Source organism: Saprolegnia parasitica (assembly GCF_000151545.1).
Source record: "Saprolegnia parasitica CBS 223.65 unplaced genomic scaffold supercont2.180, whole genome shotgun sequence".
Lineage (NCBI taxonomy): Eukaryota > Oomycota > Saprolegniomycetes > Saprolegniales > Saprolegniaceae > Saprolegnia > Saprolegnia parasitica.
In genome coordinates, this window is record NW_012156574.1 from 16,275 (window position 1) to 34,073 (window position 17,799).

General features: G+C 58.0%; 9 protein-coding genes across 9 annotated transcripts; 6 read left to right on the forward strand and 3 right to left on the reverse strand.

Annotated features, from left to right (window-relative positions):
* Positions 1-2,598: 2,598 nt before the first annotated feature.
* Positions 2,599-4,457, forward strand: SPRG_15711 (hypothetical protein; the record flags this gene model as incomplete). The annotated part of the gene is made up of 5 exons (XM_012354752.1): positions 2,599-2,990; positions 3,062-3,176; positions 3,610-3,954; positions 4,002-4,070; positions 4,254-4,457. 5 exons carry the CDS (start codon positions 2,599-2,601, stop codon positions 4,455-4,457), a joined length of 1,125 nt encoding a protein of 374 aa, XP_012210142.1.
* A 288-nt stretch (positions 4,458-4,745) lies between these two features.
* SPRG_15712 (hypothetical protein) lies at positions 4,746-5,411 on the forward strand (the record flags this gene model as incomplete). Its single annotated transcript, XM_012354753.1, has 2 exons — positions 4,746-5,321; positions 5,376-5,411. 2 exons carry the CDS (start codon positions 4,746-4,748, stop codon positions 5,409-5,411), a joined length of 612 nt encoding a protein of 203 aa, XP_012210143.1.
* A 446-nt stretch (positions 5,412-5,857) lies between these two features.
* Positions 5,858-6,526, reverse strand: SPRG_15713 (hypothetical protein; the record flags this gene model as incomplete). Its single annotated transcript, XM_012354754.1, has 1 exon — positions 5,858-6,526. The coding sequence occupies one exon, from the start codon at positions 6,524-6,526 to the stop codon at positions 5,864-5,866; it is 663 nt and encodes a 220-aa protein (XP_012210144.1). The 3' UTR covers positions 5,858-5,863.
* A 1,432-nt stretch (positions 6,527-7,958) lies between these two features.
* SPRG_15714 (hypothetical protein) lies at positions 7,959-8,573 on the forward strand (the record flags this gene model as incomplete). The annotated part of the gene is made up of 1 exon (XM_012354755.1): positions 7,959-8,573. The coding sequence occupies one exon, from the start codon at positions 7,959-7,961 to the stop codon at positions 8,571-8,573; it is 615 nt and encodes a 204-aa protein (XP_012210145.1).
* Positions 8,574-9,720: 1,147 nt separating this feature from the next.
* Positions 9,721-10,522, reverse strand: SPRG_15715 (hypothetical protein). Its single transcript, XM_012354756.1, has one exon. The coding sequence runs from the start codon at positions 10,469-10,471 to the stop codon at positions 9,827-9,829; it is 645 nt and encodes a 214-aa protein (XP_012210146.1). The 5' UTR covers positions 10,472-10,522; the 3' UTR covers positions 9,721-9,826.
* Positions 10,523-11,949: 1,427 nt separating this feature from the next.
* On the forward strand, positions 11,950-13,261 carry SPRG_15716 (hypothetical protein). The gene is made up of 4 exons (XM_012354757.1): positions 11,950-12,066; positions 12,115-12,439; positions 12,490-12,981; positions 13,048-13,261. The coding sequence occupies exons 1-4, from the start codon at positions 11,981-11,983 to the stop codon at positions 13,180-13,182; spliced, it is 1,038 nt and encodes a 345-aa protein (XP_012210147.1). The 5' UTR covers positions 11,950-11,980; the 3' UTR covers positions 13,183-13,261.
* A 492-nt stretch (positions 13,262-13,753) lies between these two features.
* Positions 13,754-14,158, forward strand: SPRG_15717 (hypothetical protein; the record flags this gene model as incomplete). Its single annotated transcript, XM_012354758.1, has 2 exons — positions 13,754-13,775; positions 13,842-14,158. 2 exons carry the CDS (start codon positions 13,754-13,756, stop codon positions 14,156-14,158), a joined length of 339 nt encoding a protein of 112 aa, XP_012210148.1.
* A 956-nt stretch (positions 14,159-15,114) lies between these two features.
* SPRG_15718 (hypothetical protein) lies at positions 15,115-16,101 on the reverse strand (the record flags this gene model as incomplete). The annotated part of the gene is made up of 1 exon (XM_012354759.1): positions 15,115-16,101. The coding sequence occupies one exon, from the start codon at positions 16,099-16,101 to the stop codon at positions 15,115-15,117; it is 987 nt and encodes a 328-aa protein (XP_012210149.1).
* An 843-nt stretch (positions 16,102-16,944) lies between these two features.
* On the forward strand, positions 16,945-17,582 carry SPRG_15719 (hypothetical protein; the record flags this gene model as incomplete). Its single annotated transcript, XM_012354760.1, has 2 exons — positions 16,945-17,474; positions 17,534-17,582. 2 exons carry the CDS (start codon positions 16,945-16,947, stop codon positions 17,580-17,582), a joined length of 579 nt encoding a protein of 192 aa, XP_012210150.1.
* Between the last annotated feature and the right edge of the window lie 217 nt (positions 17,583-17,799).

Genomic DNA, 17,799 nt, shown 5'->3' on the forward strand with positions numbered 1-17,799 from the left:
CACGTGCGACTCGAAGCGATGAAAGCTGTGCTTTTTCGGAAACGGCACCGAGAGGATCGAGTGGACCATGTCGATGGTGACGACTTGGTCCGGGTGCGGCGAGATCATCGAGCTGAGGAGCCGGAGCTGCTGGCGAAAGCGCAGAAAATCCGAGAAGCGCTTCCGGAGCACCCAGGACCGGCGTGTGATCGGGCACGTGATGGGCATCTCGTAGAGCGTGTAGTGGCTCGACCTGCTCTTGGTGCGGCGCGACGTCGACGACTTCATCGCACCCGACTGCTGCAGGTCCATCGTCTTGGGCAGAAGCGATGTGAACGCCATCGCGTACCCACTCGAGCTCGGCATGGCGAAAGGCGAAATGCTGTCCGAGGGCCAGCGCGCCACAGCCCACGTGGGCGCGCTCTGATTGGCGGAAATGTAACGAATGGCATGTCTCGATTCGCGATCCGACTTTTTTTGCATCGTCTGCAAGTTGCAGAGCCTTTGTCCGCACCTGCTTGCAGACGACCGTTCGAGACGATAATGCCATTCGGCTGTCCCCTGTCATTCGTTATCGTTTCGTACTACTGGTAGCGGCTTCCGACTAGTATTATACGTGGAGAGATGTGCAACGTCGCGGCTGCAACGTTGTTGCACTGTATATCCCCACGCTATGTCGAGTAGAATCCTGGAGTTTGAAGTGCGACGAGTCGAAAGAAAGGTAATCTACACATAGAGAGCACCGAGCAAGGATGGATTCATGCGACTGTATCGTCAATGGACCTTGAGGACATGCTGATAGAGCGCATTCTTCGACGCCGGACGGTAGGGCACTTCAACTCGTTGTTGTTGAAGTGGGTCGTCGTCTATTCCAATAGAGAAAAGGATGATGCTAAATAAAATTGGCGGACTTTCTTCGTTGTGTACACTCGGCGGAGAAACTTGATTTAGGCCGGCGGAGACAGGAGCGCGATCCGCGGGACAAGGTGCTGGCGCGGCCACTCGTGTTGGGCGAGGAGCCGGAGAAGCCGACGATGGCATTTCAACTCGTCACATCACAACCAACGTGAATGGAATCAGCAGCGTTGCATGCACTCGGACACTCGAGCATCTCGATTCCACTCGGCTTGGAGGGAGCAATTGAAGTGAATGGCGACACATGTATATGCATGTATGTTTATAAACACAATTCCGATGGCACCGACGGAGAGAAATGCTCTCGGGCTACCTCTACTCGACGCCCAAGACGGCCTCCAGCATGCATCAAGCCGCGTTCTGCTACCTCTGGCCGTGCTCCACTACCTCTGGTCGTGCTCCGCGCCTGCGTCTGATTTAACGTCTGGCGGGCCCGGAACGATTGCGTCTTTCGTGCCGACCTACCGCTGCCAAGTCCTTGGACGATTGCCGTCAAGGCGGCGCGCGTCGCTCAACTGCACCACAGTCTCGTTCAAGAGCCCGAGCAGCCTGCTCTTCGTCGGCTTCTCCAGCTTCTCGCTCAACACGAGTGGCTGCGCCAGCACCTTGTCCCGCGGATCGCGCTCCTGCCTCCGCCGGCCTAAATCAAGTTCCTCCGCCGAGTATACACAACGAAGAAAGAACGACAATTTTATTTAGCACCATACTTTTCTCTATTGGAATAGAGTCCAACCCACTTCAACAACAACCGACGGAGTGAAGTGCTGAGATCGATACAACTCCAGGTCTACCATCGCTGTCCAGCACGTGGAAGGAAGACGCCAACCCTGTTGGCCTCTCCGAAGGAAGCGAAGCTTGTCTCTCCAAATGGCATCGAGAGCCGCAAGGCAACTCTTGCACACAGCAGCTGGACACTCGACATGATGACAATCCTGACGTTGCAATAGGACGCCTGAAGGAGCGCCGCTGACCCATTCAGACCCTCGCTGCCTCCGACGCGCTGTCACTGCGGGAATCGTCCTGGTCTTTCGTTAAAATAGGGAGCTCGTCAGCCCAATGCTTATGCGCTAGGACCGAGAAAGGTGTTTTGAGCGGAAATGTCCTCACGACTTTCTCTCCGTTATCGTGCCATTGTAGTTCCACTCAGTCTCCAGAGCTATCATCAATGCATCCGTGGAATCGGCAACCTTTCGTACTGAATATTTCACCACACCCGATGTGTGTGTTTTTTAAATTTTCGATATATGTATACGTGTACTGCCTGTGTAAATCTGTATCAATCGATATCTCACGTCTTTTTCACGTGCGACAATTTGCACCCGGGTCAGGCAACATCTCCACCAAGTTGAAGGTAGACTGCTCTCATCTTTCTCGCACACCTTCATTGCGCAACTTCCGAAGCTCCAGCGCCGAGAGCACAGCTGGGAGCGCGCCACACACCTCGAAACGGCGACCCTTGTACGAGTCGTGGAAGGGCCCTGCTGGTCTCGGCTCCTATCTCTGGTCATATTGTCCTAGACCGGTATGACTGCAAACGAATAAGGGCTTCAGGTCGTTCTCGCGGAGGTCCACGAGGAGCCTAGTTCTGTGCGACATGTCGTGTCGCACGTGATAACCCTACTCATCCTGTCCACGTCAACACGCCGCCGCGTCCATGGCGTCGGTCACATCTGCATTGTCCCTCCCAAGCACAAAGCAAATTCGATGGCTCGATCCTTGGCCTACGACGTACTCGTCCAGCCCGATTTGCGTGAGCTCATTTTCGCGTACCAAGTTGGCATCTCGTGCACACTGCAGCACATGCTGGCACTCTACCAGGCGAAGCTCGAACAAGTGCAATATCGGTACCATCCCGACTTGAGCGAATTGGTCGATCCGATTCGTCTCCGTGGCTACATGCTCTGCCGCCTCATCCGCGAAGGCTACTGCGTCGAAGCCAACGAGCTCTTGGACATGTTCCCGGGTAGGAGCGATCTGAAGCTGCCGTCGCGCCTCTCGCCCTTGCTTCGGTGGACGGTCGATAGCGCGGCAAAGCACCGCGATTTGGCGCTCATCAAGCGGCTCCACGCACGCGGCCTTGGCGCGGCCTCCGTGCGGTCCATGGACTTCGCGGCCGAGCACGGGGACTTGGCCATTGTTGAGTTTCTCCACACGCATCGAAGCGAAGGGTGCTCGAAGATTGCGTTCAAGAAGGCAAAAAACACAAGGAGGTACTGGCCTTTCTCAAGGCGCATCGACCCAACGACGCGCGGGTCCGGCCACCGGTCTACGGCGAGCCCAAGGTGCCGTTGTCCGATGTGTTGTCGTGTGCGATTCAGTAATATCTTGGAGTATAGTTGACATATTGTACATTGTCCTGTGTGCTCAAAGGGACAGCGCGCAGAGTTTCTTCGGGAAAGATACCTTGAGTCATACGCACGTCCTGGTACGATGTGGAACTCGACGTTCTCTTCGCTACAAACGATTGCTGGGAGGGAAGCAAACAATAGGATGGAGTCGGTGCTTCTTCACCCACGATGCTGTATACAACGCACCATGACATGTTTCAAAACGACATTTTGTCCACGTCGGTTACATGTCGTCGTGGAACTGCCATAGCGAACGGTTCAGCTGAACCGTTTCGTATGAAAGAATGGACGTCAGAGCGTAGTACGTTTTATTTACACTGGTGTACGTACGTCTGCGTCCAACAGGGTTGGATGGACGTGGCAGCAGCATATCTATCGCACTGTTCGCGGATCGACCGAATCTCAAAAACACTTTGCCGATCGACTCGATGGCGCGCCGACGTCGACGGTCGTCTTCGGCCAAGAAGACCTTTTGACACGCATCTTTGGCTTCCAAGCTGGTCTCCCCAAAGCGCTCAGCGACGTCGTTCGCGCCTACCACGAGACGCTCGGCCACGTGCACTACCTCGACCACCCGGATCTGTGCGAGTCCGCGTCGCCGCCGCTGCTCCGCGGCTACATGCTGTGTCGACTCGTCTCCGAGGCGCTCCTTCTGCGCGCGTTTCCGCACCCAATCGACATTATGCTTCCGCTTCAACTCGTGCCCTCGACCGTTCTGGTCACGATGGACAATGCGCCGGCAGTCTTCCACTGCTCCAGGAGCTGCACGACCTCCGGGTTGGCCGCTGTGCGACATTGGCCGTGGACACCGCCGGCGACCTCGCGATCGTTGAGTTTCTGTCCCACGAGCGTCGTGAAGGCTGCTCGTTGAAGGCGTACGACGCATCCTGAGTTCCTTGAGGCGCAGCTCGAACGTCTCGCGGCGTCGATGCACTCGACGCGGCTTTGGTTTGCGCGCATCACGCAGTACCAAGGGCACATCCCGCGTGCGCTTCTTGACGCGTTTGATAGCACTACACGGAGAAGCTGCATCGAAAATGCACGCTGTGGACCACCTTCTGTCTGTGCCACTTGGCGACCGACAGCTGTCTCTTCCGCGGCTACGTGCTGTGCCGACTCGTCCACGACGCCCGCGTCACCGAAGCGCTCTTGCTGCTGCGCACGTTTGGCCAGCATCGAGAGATGAAGCTCCTTCGGCTCTGCCGAGCGATCTGAAGCGAGCTCTGGACACAACGCAGCAGCCACCAGATGTCTCACTGCCTTGCACGAATGTCACTTTTGCAAGTGCACGACGCTCGCCATGGACATTGGACATTGTTCGGTATGCTATTTGAAAAAGGCGCGAAAAAAATGGGCTAGAAAAACACCACAATTGCAAAGGGCAAACTGGCAACCGGTGTGGACAAGCTGTTGGACACGGCGTGCGACATCTCTGTCCCTGCGGGCATCCGAGTGGGTTGGTTTGTTAGTTTGAAAAAGAGACCAAGGTCCCGTAGCAGCGCAATGATCCCATCGTCGAGCTCTGCCCGCGCCGTCCTTACGCAGCCCGATTTGAGGGAGGTCATCCTCGCCTACCAAGATGGTGTGCCATGCTCGCTCCAGCACATGTTCCAGCTCTACTACGCCAAGCTCGAGATGGCCCAGTACCAAGTCCACCCCAACTTGAAGCAAATGCAAGACCCGCTCCGCATGCGCGGGTATCTTCTCTGCCGCCTCCTCCAAGACAACTACTGCGACCTCGCGCACACGTTCCTCGACACATTTACCGACGACGACGACATCAAACTCCCATCCCGTAGCGTCTCGATCCTAATCCGCAACACGATCGACAATGCAGTCCGCGCCCGCAACCTGTCGCTAGTGAAACGACTGCATGCACGACCCGCCATTGGCATTTGCTCGCAGCTCGCCATGGACACGGCGGCGGCCAACGGCGACCTCGAGATCGTCCAGTTTCTGCATCAACACCGCAGCGAAGGCTGCTCCCGGCTTGCGTTCAAGAGGGCAAAGAAGCACAAGGCGGTCCTTGCGTTCCTCAAGAAAAATCGCCCCCAAGACGAACACCGGCACGAGACGCGCGTTCGTCCCGAATATGATCCCGGCGAAGGAGCGATGAGCTGCGTCATGCAATAGGCCATGTCCTACAATACACTTGTCGTTGGATCGTGATGGGACGCCACTACGGCGCGTCCTAGAATCTTTTTGGATTTTTTCAAAAACTGGCCAGAATCAAGGCGTTGCAGCGCTCACGTCGGATTGCGTCTGCAAGGTCCAAAGCGTCCGGACCCTTGGTACTGGTGTCCACGTACTGTGTCGGGACACCTCGCTCTCTCCATCGTAGTCAATGGTGTATAAAGAGCACATAGACCCTTGTTATACAATGTGACTGCAATGGCGCTCGCTTCATCTCCGATCCCCACTTCTTCGTCCAACCATGGGTCAACAACAAAGATGATTTACCGCGGACGTGCTTACATACTGGTTTACTTGTCTTGACGTCATATTTTGATTCATCTACCAACTTGTGGTATGTCTCGTCTCGCTCGCTCTTCCAAACGCTTTGTACACTGCGATGGCCACGTGTCGACACCTTCGATCGCTGTCAACTACCGCTTGGTCGATTACTGCACGACGCAGTCCGGCTTGGAGGCGTCCTTGCCCGTGATCGCGCGGCCGTGGGGCTGGAGCGGCATCACGTCTTCATCTGCCGGTCGATATTCCCGGAGAAAGGTCACGACGTTCGTATGGCCGCGCTTGGCCGCAAACAAAAAGGCGTCCGACGAGCACCCTTCGCTGCGGTGTTCGTGGAGGAACTGGACGATCTCAAGGTCGCCGTTGGCCGCTGCAATGTCCATCGCATCGCGCGTGCACATGCCGAGCTGGCGTTCGTGGAGCGCAGTCAGCAGCGGGAGGCTCCGCGCCCGCACCGCGTGGTCCATCGTCACCGGGTACTTGGTGCCACGGTGCGGAATGAGAAGGAGTGCATTGGTGGGGCACATCCGAAGCAGCTGAAGGGCAAAGTCAATGTCGCCTTCTTTGAGGAGCTTGACGAGCACGTAGCCGCGGAAGAGCGCGGGCGACGTGCGCGCGCGCAGATTCGGCTGCGACTTGTAGAAGAGCCGCTCGAGGCGCTCGTTGTAGCGCCGGAACTCGTGCACGAGCGAGTTGGGCAGTCCGTCTTGGTAGGAGGCCACGAGTGTGAAGAGGTCTGGGTCCGTGAGTACCGCGAGGCTCGGCCCGCCGATGACGCGCGGCTGGCGCTTGAAGGGCAGTTTGATGTGCATGGTGGCCGGCGGTTTGTATTATACTCTGACTGCGGGGCTGGCTGACTGGCACTGATTGGCTCGGACTGCGCGTGTCGCAGCTAGACAGGGTCACGGACAGGACGCGGTGGACGTATGACAGACCTTGTCTACACTGACGCTTTGATAAATTCATGTATCAATTAGGATTGATTTAAGGTTATGCTAACTCTTGTGGAAAGGGTTGTCGCTGCGTTGGTGTCCAACACGTGTTGGTGTGTATTGGCTGTGAGGGATTCCGATGCAAGCCAGCGTTTCGAAACAGTGGATCGCCACAAGTGGTTCACAAATTGACACGTGCACAGCGTTGTACGATTGCCACGATTGTGCTTACATATCGACTATAGCCAAAGCGGCCATTGTCGAATGCGTAGGTTAAAGCATCGTTAATGCCTCCCGCTATGGGTTATACTGGTGTCGAGCCAGAGCCGTGGACCGGCACATGCGCACGAGACGACCTGCCGGTTGGCCGCATGGTGACAAGCACGCTCGTTGCTGTCGGACCTCAAGTGAGCTCGAGCTTCTGTCTCTAGCCGGATCCGGATAAAAATTGGGCGTTGTGGCAATCAATCAAGATACGCTGCATGGCGATCATAAAGAGCCACAGTTTCCCTGGCCATGGCGCAGCGCGGAAATGTCTCGGAGGCGCATCAAGGCGGCCTTCGAGGCGCATGCCATTTGCCGATTCTCAGTAGCAAGGCGACCGCTGGGAGTAGCCTCTGAGCGCTTATTCATGCTTGACGTTGCCTGCGACCATGGATGGGCAAAGAGCCTAACAAGCTTCGCCCGATGGGCCGTGCGTGCCGTCGCCAGAAAAGAGAACTATAGGTTGGGAGACACGACCCTACTCGTCCGTGATTACGATCCGGCTTAAGACGCAGGCAAATCATTCGAGTCCGTGTCGACGGACTCTTAGTACTGCTTGGGTGCTTGGTGTTCTGCAGGTACGTGCGGTATCTGCCCCGCCAATAGTTTTGCATGGACGGCAGCCGGCAGTGGGGCAGAGCCAACATCATGCCAGCACATCGTGTCAGCTATCATGGGCTTGCGATGACGCTTGATGCGTCATGCGCTCAGCAACGATACCAGTCGCCAGCCCACCTCGCAAAACAGAATGTCGAGTTGGTATTCTGTTTCAAGATGCTGTACGCAAACGCTGCATACAAACAGAACGTCAAAACGCATTATGAGAGCACCATTGCCACTCGCTCGATCGCACTAGTGCAGCTCGACCGAGCACTCTTCCGCAGCGCGCTATGGCCTATTCCTTGTCTTTTCAAAGGGGTCACTCCATGCTCCGCCTTTGTAACCAGGCGGTTGGCTTGGCGTGGGACGGGGCGGAAGGCCTCGATCGGTCGTCGCCTCCTGTCACGTTCAACGGCCATATCCGATCAAAGTGCATTCGATGGGACCGATGGCGCACACCACTTGCGTCATCTGCTACGACGCCTGCGCGCCTGGCGCATGGTACAGTGCCCTCCTCCGCGCCGTGCTTGGTCGGCCACGGCAGGACCGTGACGCATGGCACGAGCTACCGTGCCGGCACTGTGTCTGCGTCGCGTGCCTGCGCCAGTACTTGTCCATTCCGGGGCCCATGACCTGCCCTGTCCAGAGCTGCAGCGAGGTGATTGGGCCTTCCCATGTACGCGGCCTCGCGCTCCCATCGGAGACGCGGTCGCGGGTCGCGCAGATGTACCGTCTCCATAAAGGCCGAGGCGTCGCTTGCCCCGAGTGCCAGTACGTGAGCGCGGCAGGGCTCAAGCCGCGCGTGCCGTGTGCGCGCTGCCGCACCGAGCTCTGCAGCACGTGCCATTGCCGCTGGCACCTTGGCTTGTCGTGCGCCGAATACCAACGCCTCCGCAAGACGACGGGCCCAGTCACGGCCGATGACGTGGCGTTTTACCACTGCGCGCGCGAGTGGCGCTACCAGCAATGCCCCCACTGCGGCATCTTTACGGACCGCCGGTCGGGCTGCACAGCGATGCTGTGCCGGTTGTGCCAGAAGCGCTGGACGTGGGGCCGGTCGTGACGCTTTTCTTGGTTCCGCGTAACGTGTTGTCAACTGTATGAAACCATGGGATTGCTTGTTGCGTGCGTGGGAAGAAAGATCGCGGTGGACTAGTATCGGTGCAAAGGCATGGCGGGTGGCTTGCTTGTAAACGCACGGTCGACAAATGCAGGATTCGCTTGGCACCGCCCTCTCTGCGTGTTTGGACGAGGGTCCATCGCATCGATCAAATTGACGTCTTTGTCTTCTAGATGATAGCCCCTCGCAATGACAGTCTATACTGTGGATAGGTAGACACCGTACCCAGCCTTTTCTTTTGCTGTGGCGGCACCCGGCGGGCAGGACAGCTCGATTTCAGATTACCCTACCCCTTGCGATGACAACCCTAGCCCTGCCGCGTGCTCGCGACGTCGCCGCCCCGCGCCGCGAACTACAACGTTGATTGGCACTACCATGTCGCACCATCAAGGACATTATTGATACCAACCATGCATAATGAGCTATCGCATGAGTACAAGACAGGTCGTGTCGGCTAATGTATCATAACCTATCTACCAGAGAGGACATTCGACGACAGAGTCGTGTCGGCGGCCGCTCGGGCCCTTTCCTGCATGCGCAAGTGGGCTACGACGTGGTGGGGCCGTGGATGAGTCCGTTGAAGAAGGGGCGACCGATGCGTGACAAAAAGGAACCGCATCGAGGACCTGGGCAGCCGCCAAATCGAGTGCGTTTGTCGAGCAACAACCGAGCCGGTGTCGACGCAGCGTCTCGAGTAGCGCGACGCTGCATGGGTCATCGCATCCACCTCGTCACCGCGTGACGCTAAGTCAATCAACGGCAACGTCGATGTTTTTGTGGGAAACGCCGACAGACACTGCATCGTTAGCGCCATTTGCTGATAACCTTCGAGGCGCTAGCAGAGGACGACGCCGCGGGCCATTTGGTGTGACACGCAGTCGCCTCGGGCAGGCCGCACTGGAACTGCGTCATCTTGTGCACGACATCAAGACGACGTGCATCGGGTCGAGTCGCGTAGGTAGCCCTCGCCGCCGACGCAGGCATCAACCATTTGCACGCCGGGGATCGTGGTGGTGACCATGTGTTTTCTCATCGATCTGAGCCGCGCAGTTGCCGCGACTGGCGCCAGCTTCCGACCACGTCCGAGTAGCTTCATCGTCCCACGCTGCTTTGCGGCGGCATGGCGTCGACACGCAAGACATGCAAGCGTTGTACTTGGTCTTAACATGACATCGACGACAACAATTAGCAGAGGACTAGGAGACGGGCGGCGCGGTCAGCAGCGTCATGGCTTTGCGCGACCATGAGCGCACGACGTGCTGCCAATGGCGCTTCTTCCGGCACACGAGCTGCGGGTATTTGGCCTCCAAATACTTGACGATCTCAAGGAACTGGCCTTTCCACGCGCGCTCGAGCCCCTCTTGCGTGCAGCCTTCGGTTCGGTGCTCGCCGAGGAAGACGACCATCTCAAAGTGCCCGGCGGCGGCCGCTGCGTCCATGGCTGCTGTCGTGCAGCGCCCAAGGCCGCGCGCGTGGAGCCGCCGGACGAGGCCGAGGTCGCGAAGACGCGCCGCCGCGTCGATTGCGTAGAGGAAGGCCCAGTCGCCTTGGGGCGTTGTGAGCGCCGGCGCGGCGTCGAGGAGGCGGTGGGCGCGTCCGAGCTGGCCGTCTGCAATGAGCTTAAAGAGCACGCGGCAGTAGAAGACCGGTTTAGCGCTGTACTGGGCAAGCCACGGGTTGAGCGAGTAGCAGAGGTCGTCGAGGATGCGCGCTTGGCGCGTGCACGCTTTGGCGAGGTCGCGCGGCAGGCCGGGCTGAAACGCCGTAATGACGCGAAACACATCGCGCTGCTCGAGCAGCGTCGTCCATGGGGTCATCGACGTGGTCACTGTGCGTCGCATGGTAAATGGCCAAGTGGCTGCTGTTCCATGGCCAACTTCAACGTACGAGGATATGTCGTCGTCGGCGTCCTTCGGTGGGCGGACGGAACGTGCCAAGGAAGCTCCAAACGGGGTGCGCGTGGCTGCGGCCAATCATCCCAAGCCCACGAAGCGCTGCGTGAGCACGTCAAGGCACGGCCACCCGTGCGGCCAGCCCATGGCTCGTCTATGGGGCACACCCTCGTGATACAGAGCATTGATGGGTGCCGATGGAGGTAGGAGGCGCGGTGACGTGTGCTTGTACCTGGTACGCTTTTGCACGCATCTTCGCGATCGGTGATTCCATGTGTGACGAGGCGCGACTGCGGAGGAACATATTGGCACCGTGCCTCTTTTCTCAAGGCCCCGTTGGCTTGCCCTAGCGTCGCACTGTGGTATGGATGGAGTAGCAGGATGGCATAGCTGGAAGCTCGCAAACCGGTGTGCGCACGCTATTCATAAGGTGATGGCGACAAGGCGATGCTCTCCACCGATGCGGTCGAGCGCATAAAGCGGCCGCAGACACCAGCGCGAGGATTCCAGTGACGCTGTTCGTTGCATCCACACGCGCAAGAAAGATCAACTGCTCGCGTGTGCATGTCGCCCACAACGACGTGTCCACGCTGGTGGTGATTCAATGCAGCAGGGACTGTTTCTCGTGGAGCGGTTGACACATCCTAGCAGCTCCGAATGTAATGTGGGCGCGCGTTTGGCGAGGCAATTTCGTATCCTGCACAACCTTGCGTGCGACCCTGCTTTCGTCTCAGCGCAGCCCCACAGAACGAGTGCCACGACCTCCGATGGTCGTCTCTCGCAGCGTGTCGGTACATGGCCATCGCCAACACCGTTTCGCCGACCATGACGCATCGCGCGATGCTAGCGAGCACCTTAGCACCTATGCCATGTATAGAGGATCGCATGGCCCATGTACATGCAGCCCTAAGGGTCGTACACATGGAGCCAGTGTCCCCTGCACGTGCTCCTTCGGCAGCGATCCTCTCTTGCGGTTGCCTTCAAAAGCAAATCTCAATCGCCATCGTAATAAAATGGCATATTTAAAGTATCTGATTTATGGCGTATACAAATACGCTGTATAACGGGCATAAAATCAAAATCGAACATTGAATTGAGACAGAACCTCTCACTTTGCATGTCATCGATTTTACGGGCCCCCTCCTTCGTAATCGTCGCAAATAGTGTACTATACAATAACCCCACGTCGTTCAGGCACATTTGCGCTTCTCTTGGCGGGTCGAGAGCGGTCATCCTTTTTAAAAGTGCTTGGATGAGGATTGCATGCAAAGAGCGGGCTCTACATGGTATGCAGATGGCGCAACGCACAATGCCAGCGAGAGCGACATGAAATAGTGTACGCTCAATCTTCGCGATCGGTCCCTGGTGGGGTCCCTCAAAACCTCTACAAGTCAATACAAATGACTGAGCAAATGCCCACCACAAACCGTTTTTGCTGGCTGTCCATCCACCTGCGCCATGCTGTCCCGCGCCGCTGTCCTTCATCGCCGCTTCGCGACGGCCGTCCGCTTCCACGCGCAAGGCGTGCCCACGGAAGTCCTCAAGTAGGCGCTCCATGCTGCGCGTGCGATGGAAGCTCATGCATCGCCTAGGGTCGAGGATGTTGGCCTTTTGCCCAAGACGCTCGGCCAGCACGAAGTCGCGCTCAAGTTCTTGGCCGCGCCCGTGAACCCCGCCGACCTGAGCATGGTCACGGGTGGCTACGGCATCAAGGCCGCGTTGCCCGCCATTGGCGGTAACGAGGGTGTCGCCCGCGTCACGGCGGTCGGCCAGGCCGTTTCGACGCTCAAGGTCGGCGACCGCGTCATCCCTGCCGTTGCTGGCTTTGGCACGTGGCGCACGGAGGCTGTTGCCAAGGAAGCGGAGGTGCTTGTCGTGCCCGAGTCGATCCCTGTCGAATACGCGGCCACGTTGGCGGTACGAGCGACGTTGGAGGTTGGGCGTGGACCGAAGCGAGCGCGTTGTAGGTGAACCCGTGCACGGCGTACCGCCTCTTGGCCGACTTTGCCAAGCTTACGAAGGGCGACGTCATCATCCAGAACGGCGCCAACTCGGCTGTCGGCCAGGCCGTGATCCAGCTCGCGGCCCTCCGCGGCATCCAGACCATCAACGTCATCCGCGAGGACACGGACTACGCCGAGACGGTCGAGCACCTCAAGGGCTTGGGCGCCACGGTCGTCGTCGCCGACCACTACCTCGGCTCGGCCGACTTTAAGCGCCTCATTGCGGACCTCCCCGCGCCCAAGGCTGCCTTCAACTGCGTCGGCGGCCAGAACGGCCTCGAGATCACCAAGGTCCTGGCCAAGGGCGGCGTCGCTGTCACGTACGGCGGCATGGCCCGCGAGCCCGTCATGACGTCGACGACCGCGCTTGTCTTCAACGACATTTCGCTCCGCGGCTTTTGGATGACGGAGTGGTCCAAGCACGCGCCCGTGGAGGAGCGCAAGGCCATGCTCAAGGTACTTTATCATCACCATCCATATATCGCGATGCATCCACGATGGCTCATGCGGTGTGTGTTGTAGGAACTGGCAGACTTGATGGCCCAGGGCAAGCTGCGCACGTGGGTCGAGACGCACCCGTTCAGCGACTTTGACGGCGCCTTGGAGAAGGTCGTGAACCGGTCGACGAAGCGCAAGGTCGTCTTGTTGATGGAGTAAGTAGCCATGAACGCGATTCCTGCGAAGAAGAAAACCGAGACGTGTCACCAATATACCATCATGACGTTGATTTGCTTCCTGGTTGCCTCTGAGGCCTTGTGCATGGTGATGGCAGCAGTGGCTCTTGTAACGAAGGCAAGCGATCCTCGTACGCGCATCCAGGCCACGGAGGGCCGACATGCAGAGCGCTTGCAAGGCTCGTGCCAAGCTCTTGCAAGGCTTCTGCATCGCTCGAGCAAGGCGACTGCGAGCTTGGGCCAAGAGACTCGTGCGCCTCTTCTTTGCCTTGTTGGTGGGCACGCTCGCCGGCGGCCTTTTCGCGGTCCATGCTTGCCACCTTCAAGGGTTGAAGTTGCCGTCGATCCGACGCGTCCATGGGACGGCGCTTGTCCAGTAGGATGCCATGGCCAGCCAAGGGCCATGTCATTGCAGTGGCGTTGTCATTCCTCGCATCGGGATGGCCGTCTCGCGCTGCATGTGCACGGCGGTCGTCGCCACTTGGATAGCAGATGGAAGCGAGCACGCATTCTTCGATTGGCAAGCTGTTGGAGAGTCGCACCACTGCCGACCGATGCTCGACCGTCCCGCAGCAAGTACGACGTCTACCGAGGGCGTCCCGCGCTGGCGCTGGGCGGTTCTAAAGGACCAGATCTATGAAGACAACTTCCACAAGACGGCGATGCAGAACAAGGTCAACTACGTCAAGAACGAAGTGCTCTCGCGGCCGGCGACGGCGACGTTCGAGGACATGACGCGCGACCTCGGCTTTGAGCGGCGCAAGAGCGAGCGCCAGCGCACCATGGCCAGCTGCATGGACCTCGACGTGCGCCTCCGCCTCGTCGTCGCCGAAGCCCGCGACAAGGACGGGCCCATCATGGTCGCACACGTCTTCCGCTCGTCGCACACGCCGACCGACCGCAACTACCGTCAAGCGGGCCGCGCCGCGCTCGCCGGCGACTTTCTCATCCACGGGTAGCGATCCCCTTGCATGGTCGCCGACGAAATGCATGTGATTTACTTGGACGACTCGGTTCGACTGCAACACGAGTCATGGGCCAGGCGGGAGCGAGGCGACGCATGGGCAAGCAGTCGCTTGCGTCGTCGCAAGCAGGTGTGCAGTAGAAGGAGGTGCATCGACCCTCTCTCGAGGTGTGGCGAAGGGATATCGAGGGACTCGTGGTCGGACGAGGCTTGCCTTCTTGCACGGCGTGTAAGCATGCCAGCCTCGTAGATGCCGAGCTCGGGGATATGGTACCGATGAACGAGGTAGATGATGATCTCTGCGCCCGCGCTTGCTGTGGTGGTCGGCAGACGCTAGCGGTCTGTTCGGCTCTATGCATGTGATTGAACTCATTTTAAGGGAGAAGGTCCAGCTCAGCTCCGGGGGTCAGATACAGGGGTATTGATTCTACATCAAATCGAGCTGTCTGGAGCGTGGAGCCATTTGAAGCGACGACGATGGCGGCTGAGGATCTCAAGTTTGCATCCGCCTTGCGTGCGTCCTCCGCCTCCTTCCTCCTCCAACCGACACAGTAGATCCCATGCTTGCTGCGGCTCAAGGTAGTACGTCCAAGGGGACGTGGCAGCAAGCAGTGCAAGGCGTCAGTGCGCGTTCGAGTTGTGTCGCATCGTTGCCAAGTGTACGATGCGCCACGTCATGAACTAGAGGTACGTATACCATACTGTGTATAGTATTGGTGGTGGGGGACAATAAAAGAGTATGCTTTTTAAAAAGCATTAACCACTGCGACATACAAAAACAAGTATTAACGGCAGCTTGCGGCAAATAAAGATGCTCTATTTGTTTCAATTATAAGACTGTGTTGCTGCCCAATCACAAGCGACGAATTAAGTACTTCAACTTGATGAGCCAATCAATGATCAAGTGTCCAATTCAAACACTGGATGACTCGCAATCTAGTACCTCTTTCGTTATTGCTGCTGGCACTGGACGCCACGGGGCTGGCCACAATCGTCGTCGTCCGAGTCGTACGCCTCCTGCTGGGCCTCTCGCTGGGCGGCCTTCGCATCAAAGTCGTCGAGGAAGCACTCTTCCGAATCGCTGTAGCGAGGACGGACGGGCTCGGGCAAGGCAAACACGCTCTGGAGCGCACGGACCTGGTACGCCGACATGGACGTCGGGAATTCAATCTTGAACAAGATGACGAGCTCGCCTTTTAAGAACGGGTTGCCGTGCTGCGGCATGCCTTCGCCGTGCACCGCCTTGAGCTGGTTCGGCTTGATGACCTCGCCGGGCTTGGTCTTGACATGCAAAAGGCGGCCATCAAGGTGCTCGACGATCGTCTCGAAGCCGCAAAGCGCCTCGACAAGCGTGATCTTCTTCTCCATGATAAGGTTGTCGCCCTTGCGCTGGAAGATCGCGTGCTGCTTCTCCTGGACGACAAACACAATGTCGCCGGCAGTCGTGCCAGGCGCCTGGTCGCCCTCGCCCATGAACGTGATGCGCTGGCCGTTGCGCATGCCCTTCTCGATGTTGACTTGTAGGACCTTGCGTTCCTTCGAGACCTTGTTACCCTTGCACGCCTTGCAGCGATCCAACTCGTTGATCGTCTTGCCTCGACCACGGCAGTCGGGACAGACCGACTGGACCTGCTGGACCATGTTGGGGCCGATCTGGCGGTGCTGGATGCGCATGCCACGGCCGTTGCACGTGCCACAGCTTTTCTCTGCACCGGCCTTGCCGCCACGACCTTCGCAAGCACCACAGAGCATATCGCGGCTCACGGCGAGCTTGACCGTCTTGCCGTTGTACAGATCCTCAAGCGACACCGTGAGCGGGTGCGCGAGGTCCTCCTCCGAGGCTGTCTTGGAGTACTGGGAGTTGTCGACATTGCCGTGGGGCGCGCCTTTGCCAAGGCCATCGCCACCAAAGAAGCTCTCAAAGCCACCGCCCCGCATGACGACCAAGTATCAAGTCTTTGTCGAGATGAAAAATGGTCCATGTGAGTTAAAGGGGGAGATTTTACACTTGGTAGCTATTTTGACCATAAATTATCAATTGGTCCCCATTTTGATCAGTTATTATCAATTGGTCCCCATCTTTTTGTCAATTTATGTTTATGAACGGAGGAGTGTAGCGGACCCGCCAGCACAGCCTTTGCCGATGGCGTCCTTGGCCGCCATGAACTCCCAAAAAGCGTCTTCGAAAGGTTTCTGGAAGCGTCGAAGACAACTACTCTGGTAGCTGGAAGACAACAGCATCAAGTAAACCTGTTACATACTTTAGCTCAATTCGGAGCAACCTCAGCAAGCCAATAGAGTGGTTGCCAGCGAGCGGATTTGGATGATCCCCGATGCAAGCTATGCTTGTACGAGCATCGTGCCGATGGGTGAGTCCTTGCCGAAAACTCACCAATCAAGCGAAAACCCACGTAACCACAAAGTCCTGGGTGGCGTGCGTCCGTGCCTTGCCCTCCACGAAGGCGTAGCACACGTCGCAGCCGTTTTTGACCATCGACTCCACCGACACAAGCATGCATGTCCAGTGCATCGACTGATGTTTCTGGAGGAGCACGGACTCTCGTACTTCTACAACACAAGAGCGACCGCGGTTGCTATAGTCACTTGCCATGCACCATTTTAAGCAAGGTCGACGTCTTGCATATATATGTGCAAACCTCTCGCACCATCAGGAACGGTAAAAACCATCGGCAAATAGCTGGGACCAAAACAACGATCAGACCGCCACGTCATTGTCTTGATTCTTGTATGGGTGGCAAAGCCACGCGTCCCGATCACGGAATGCTGGGCCCAACATTCTTCGCTTTGACCATGGCGAGCGTTGTGCTGACGTCGGCGCCGCTGGCAGCCATCATCGTTGGCTTCCAGTACGGTGTCTACGAGGACATTCGCTTCCGCTTCCTCGAGGCGCGCACCTTGAAGCTGACCACGTCGTCTACCTGGCGCGATAGCGTCTACGTCTTCCCGCCCGGCTTTCGGCCCATCTACGACTGCAAGGAACCGACGATGGCTGTGACCTTCTTGTCCCCATACGCGCTGGGCTTGCCCCGTGGTGCTTTGTCCGATGCGCGGCTTCCGTTGCACCTTGCAATCTACGAAGGCGACGTGGCAGCGACGCAGCGCATTCTGGCCTGTCGCCCGGATCTCGCATCTGCCGAGGCCATCGACGTTGCCTTCTACTGCGCCCGCTTCGAGTTGGCTTCGTCTCTCATGGAGCTGCGCCAGCATCTGCCGCAGCTTAGCAAGCACTTGTATCCGTGGAATACGACGGCCGGCAACAACAGTCCCATCGGGCAGCACTTGCCGATGCGGTGTGTATCCGAAGGCAACGCAGCACAAATTGAGCTGCTGCGAAAATACACGCGCCGAGGGTGGACATGCGATACCTTGCGCAAGGCCATCCGCGCGCGCTCGTTTGACGTCGCAGCGTTCCTCTACACGAACGTGCCCGAGAGTCACTTTTCTGAGCTCGTGAACGAGGCAGCCAGCAGTGGCATGCTCGCCGTGGTACAGATGCTCCATCGCGATGGCCATACTATGCCCATCGACGCCGTCGATCACGCTATTCAGACGTGGTCACCTCGACGTCGTCCGCTTCCTGCTCGAGGTGGCTGGCGTTGCGCCGCGCCAGTACAC